The sequence below is a fragment of the Triticum aestivum genome, chromosome 3B (assembly GCF_018294505.1).
Source record: "Triticum aestivum cultivar Chinese Spring chromosome 3B, IWGSC CS RefSeq v2.1, whole genome shotgun sequence".
NCBI lineage: Eukaryota > Viridiplantae > Streptophyta > Magnoliopsida > Poales > Poaceae > Triticum > Triticum aestivum.
In genome coordinates this window covers 834995668-835000886 of record NC_057801.1, presented here as the reverse complement: position 1 = coordinate 835000886, position 5219 = coordinate 834995668, and the positions used below count along the sequence as shown (strand labels likewise).

At 42.6% G+C, this 5219-nt stretch overlaps 1 protein-coding gene across 1 annotated transcript in view; it reads left to right on the top strand.

The window, feature by feature from the left end:
- LOC123066963 (putative disease resistance protein RGA3) overlaps positions 1-4946 on the top strand; it is a 16127-nt gene extending 11181 nt beyond the window's left edge. The window contains exons 2-4 of the mRNA XM_044489934.1: positions 1672-3796; positions 3886-4034; positions 4417-4946. Of these exons, the coding sequence (XP_044345869.1) occupies positions 1672-3796; positions 3886-3923 (2163 nt within the window). The 3' untranslated portion in view covers positions 3924-4034; positions 4417-4946. The remainder of the gene's footprint in view (positions 1-1671; positions 3797-3885; positions 4035-4416) is intronic.
- Positions 4947-5219: the final 273 nt, after the last annotated feature.

The window sequence follows — 5219 nt, the reverse complement described above, 5'->3', positions numbered from 1 at the left end:
GTAACAAGATGCCTGCTCCTGACATTAGGATTTAAATATAAATGTATGCCTCCGTAATGATGCTTGCATTGGGAAATATTGCACTTCTTTAATTTTGCAAAGAAATAGCAAAATGCTTGTGGGTCTTTGGGATGATTAGTTATGAGGCCAACTTCTTTGAACTTAGCTAAAGAAGTAACAGTTTCTCGCTAGTCAACAATCCTCACAACGACGTCATGATCACGCAGCTGCCTCCTCCCCCCCCCCAAAGAAAGGTTTAGGTTTTCTACGCCTCCCGTCGGCGCCGCCGCCGGTCCGCCTCATCTCCGGTGGCCTTAGGACCATGGTGGTGTGGTGCATCCCGACCCTTGCCGGTGGGAGGGCTCAGTTTTTAGATGTCCCTTCAAGTTTAGTTAAGATTTGTATCCTGCTCAGGAAGATGAGATGGCGGTGGCTCCCTAAAGAAGAAATAAGGTTCTCCCCGCTAGCGCCGGTCCTGGTGGGGTGTCTAGCATCGTCGGACGGCGTGTGGGGGTGTGTCTCCGGCGGATCTGTCCTCGGTGGATTTACTCGGATCTGGTCATTGTACATCTACGTTTATGTGTCTTCAGGTTGGGTCCTTCCGATCTACGCCACTCTTCATCGGCTGCGTTTGTGGTTCTGCTGCGCTGGTTCTATGGGGCCTTAGCACGACAATGACTTCCCGTTCATCAATTATAAGAAGTTTTTCCCGGCTCTGGCGAGGGAGGGGTGATATGATGGCGGCGCGCCTTTGGCTCACTTGGTGGTCTACGGATCTTTGTATGTTTTTCTTATTTTTGTGCTCGTTGTACTACCATGATTGACGATGAATAGATCGAATGTTTTCTCGCAAAAAAAGTTTGAGCTATATAGGATGAGACTTTTTTGGAAACAGTATATGCACCACCTTCAACTCTTGCCAAAGACTAGATTACAGCCTCCGACTCTAAATCCAGAAAAAGTTGAGTTCATCCCTTAATACCAATCACTTCCATCCTTGAGATAATACCATTATAGTTGAACGACATGGCAGCTACATGCAAGTCAAATGAAAAAGTGTTTGCCATATCAACTATATCCTCAAAAGATATATTAAGCATTCATGTAAACTGAAATACGTTCAATTTTTGTAAGGCTTCTAAATCATAATAATTTTGCAAAAAAATTAAAGAAATATCATAAAAGATCCAAAGTACCCATACTTAGTATATTTCTTTTTAGATTTTTCATGTCTTGTTTTGTTCGATTTTCTCTTGTACTACGATAATGTAGTAGCTTGCTCATGTGGCCGAAATAGATTGCCATGTGGCCTACACATAGGTGGCAGATCAGTGAAAATTATTGTGGTAGTATTATCCCACAGATGGATAATGCATGGTGTTGATAACTACGGAACCAATATCGTTTTGGTTTACAATTATATGTTTTGTTTGTTGTCTGTAACTCAAACTTATATACTCATAATTAATGTTGTAGGTAGAATATTCATCTTCTATTTTAAAAAGCTATATATACGTCTTATGTAGACAAAAAAATGTTAGCAAGGGATGATGAGCACCAGAGCTGTGGAGCTATGCGGCAATGCATCAAATAAATATTTGTAGTTTTTATTCTACAAAACCCCCGCCTCTCAATCCCATTTGTCTCTCTAATATTCTAATTTTGTAACAGGTTGTTTTGAATGATAATGACGAATCTCTTGTTGAGGGATTAAAGGATATTGGGATGGAGATTATAGAAAGATGTGATGGTTTGCCACTTGCAGTTAAGGTGGTTGGAGGACTTTTGCTCAGCAAGGGAAAAACAAGAGGTGATTGGCTTGATGTTTGTAGTAATGTCGCATGGTCAATGACTACAATTAGCGATGATGTCAACCAAGCAGTGTATGTGAGCTATGAGGAATTACCACAGGTTTTGAAGCAATGTCTTTTATATTGTTCACTCTTTCCTAAGGATGTATTGATCAAGAGTGCGGATATAGTCAATATGTGGATTGCTGAAGGTTTCATACATATCACAAGTATGAAACAGCCAGAAGATCTGGGAGCTGAGTACTACAAACAATTAGTCTCATGGAATCTTCTAGACCCGGATTATCGTTTTTATGATCAAAAAGCATGCACCATGCATGATGTTATCCGCTCATTTAGTCAGTCTGTAGTGAAACATGAAGGTTTGTTTGTTGAGGAGGGGCATAATCCAAGTTTTACTTCAGGTACTTCCAAGTTGCGGCACCTGTCCATATCAAAGAATGTAACCGAATGGGATGCTTTTCACAAACAAGCCTCTCTACGAACATTGATATTATTCGAAAGCCCCAGGGTTGATTTAAAAGGTTTTTGGAACAACCTTTCTCTCCTGCGAGTACTTAGTCTACAAGGTGTAAATGTTGTCGAGCTACCTGACTCGATAAGCAACCTCAGACATTTAAGGTACTTGGGACTTGCAGGTACAAGCATATCTGGGATCCCACAAGGAATAGGTGATCTGATGTTTATGCAGTTCATCGAACTTGCAGATTGTGTAAAAATTTCTCATGTTCCAGATAGCATCTTGAAGCTGCGAAAGCTAAGGTATATCAACTTTGCTGGCACCAACATAGCATCAATTCCTCGTGGATTTGGGAAGCTGGAAGATTTGGTCATGATATCTGGGTTTCCAACTCATTCAGATGATAATACAGATCAAGTATGGTCCAGTCTGGAAGAACTAGGGCCTTTGTCGAGACTCACAATGCTTGTCATAGAAAGTTTGGAGAAGGCATCTTCTGGTTCTGTGGCCGCTAGAGCAAAACTTAGTAGTAAAGCCCACCTAAGAATTTTGAACCTGGGATTTACACAGAATAGGGAGGTGGAAGAGCAAAACAATGGGGAGCAAGAGAGAATCGAGGAGGTTTTGGGTAATCTCTGTCCTCCAACCTGCATAGAACAGCTTGCCATCATTGGATACTTTGGACACAAACTTCCCCAGTGGATGAGAATGGTGCCAGTCTTTACCTTCTTAAAGCGGCTTGAGCTATCAAGTTACGCTTGCTATGAGCTGCCTTCTGGCTTAGGCCAACTCCCCTCTCTTGACTATTTTTGGGTTGACCAAGCTCCATTCATCAAGTATATCGGTCATGGTCTTCACATGCCCTCAATTGGTGGTCGGGACATCGGCCTAGATAAGACACTTTCTGGTGGTGCTGTTGTTGTTGCATTTCCCAAGCTGAGAAAACTTGGGTTTCAGGGGATGTTGGGACTGACAGAGTGGGAATGGGAGCAGCAAATCCCAGCTATGACAACTTTAGAGGTGCTTACAATTGTGAATTGTCAGCTCAAGTATCTCCCTCCTGGACTTGCACATCATGCAAATGCACTGCGGGAGTTGGATCTAAGAAACCTCTCGCACCTGGTCTCCATACACAACTTCCCTTCACTCGTTGAGCTTCGCATAGTTGACAACCGAACACTAGAGAGAATCTACAACAATCCAAATTTGCAGCATATTTACATCGTTAGCTGCCCAGGGCTAAAGGTATTGGAAGATTTGCCATCACTCCAGAGCATCGAATGGGTGGATGTGACTGCTCAAGTGCTCCCAGATTACTTCCGGCACTCAAAGTTAGAGAAGTTGATTGTACAATGCTACATAAGCTTGCTCAAACTGATATCCTTACAAGATGCCAACTCTTCGGAATCCGAGTGGGGAAAGATCCAGCATGTTCACCAACTAAAAGCAACTGGGTACATATCAGCAGAAGAGACACGATATATCTCCTACACCAAGGAGCCCTACTCCTACAAAACAGACATTGGTACGTAAGATCATCGATTAAATTGTTTTCATCGCGATGTTTTCGTTCTTCCTTTTCTGAAAATATATCATTTTGTTACTTGGTTGCAGAACGACTGGATGAATTTGTAAATGTGGTGGTTGAATAATAGAGAAACAATATCATGAAGGAAGAACCGTCGGCCTTTTTTACTTATGTCGTGACATATCATATTTTTCAAGAGGTGCATATGGTCAAAGGGCATGCATTTTTTTTACTGGTATATGCAAAATAGCAGTACTGTGCATCGTTCTTTTTATGTATTTTGAATTCTCCTTGTTTTGCAGTGTCTAGCTCTTAGGCCCTGTTTGTTTGGGCTTTTGCTTCTACTTTTGCAGCTTTTTCACTTTGGCCAAAAAGCCATAAAAACTTCTAAATTGGTACTTTTGGAGCTTTTGGTTTTTGATGAATCGATATAACAATATTTAGCTCCGAAAGCCATGAAAGCTCTAAAAGCACCTATTTAGGAGCTTTTATGGCTTTTTGGCCAAAGTGAAAAAGCTGCAAAAGCAGAAGCAAAAACCCAAACAAAGAGGGCCTTAGTATTGCAAGAGTGTAGTACTGGACTCACTTTTTGTTTTCTGTCTTAACTCTGTCTACAGTGGCCGGTGGCTGTGGCCTCCTTCCACGTGGAGGCCTGGAGGGTGATCTTTCTTCAGGCGGTGGCAGACACGACCAGGAAGGGTCTCTGCATGGTTTGTTCCCCGTACAACGGGGTGGACAATGCGAGGTTGTGGCACGGATAGGTATAAGGGATCTCCTGGACATCGCCTTTCATAACAATGTGCCCTATGGATTTACGTACTGTGGATTGTTCACATACATCCTTGAACTGCATGGCAAGCAGGTAGTGGTGGTGATGGTTAGACTGGGAGGTGCCAGCCGCCAGCTATAGAGCCCAGCATGTCGGGCCATGTAATAACACTTGGCCATGAAAAGAAGGGGAAGGAACATTCTCGATAAACTCATAGGTTCCTCCCAAACATCTATCTTCTTGCAAACATGTGTAGCGATTGATGATCCAATGGGCAAAATCTGTAACTAATTAAGTTCAGGTCAGACGTCAATATGGATTGTAAGCATGTGTCTTGGATGGTGAACAATTCAAAATTTTCAGAGACTATATATATATTCAGAGATTCACACATACATGGCTTGATAAATATATGATCACCAAATAATAGTGTACTCAGTTTAGCGCACGATAGTTTGGGAGCCGAAGATTGTGACGATGAGTGGCTGGGAGGATGAGCGGGGAAAGATGTGCAATATATTGCACATTCTTTGAGCTCCTCTCCAACGTCGGCAAGCAGCGCCTAGACAAGGCCATGTCCGGCTTCCGGCTAGGATCTATGGTGGATGATGGATGTGAAAGACGGATCTGATAGGGGCACGGCAAATAAGC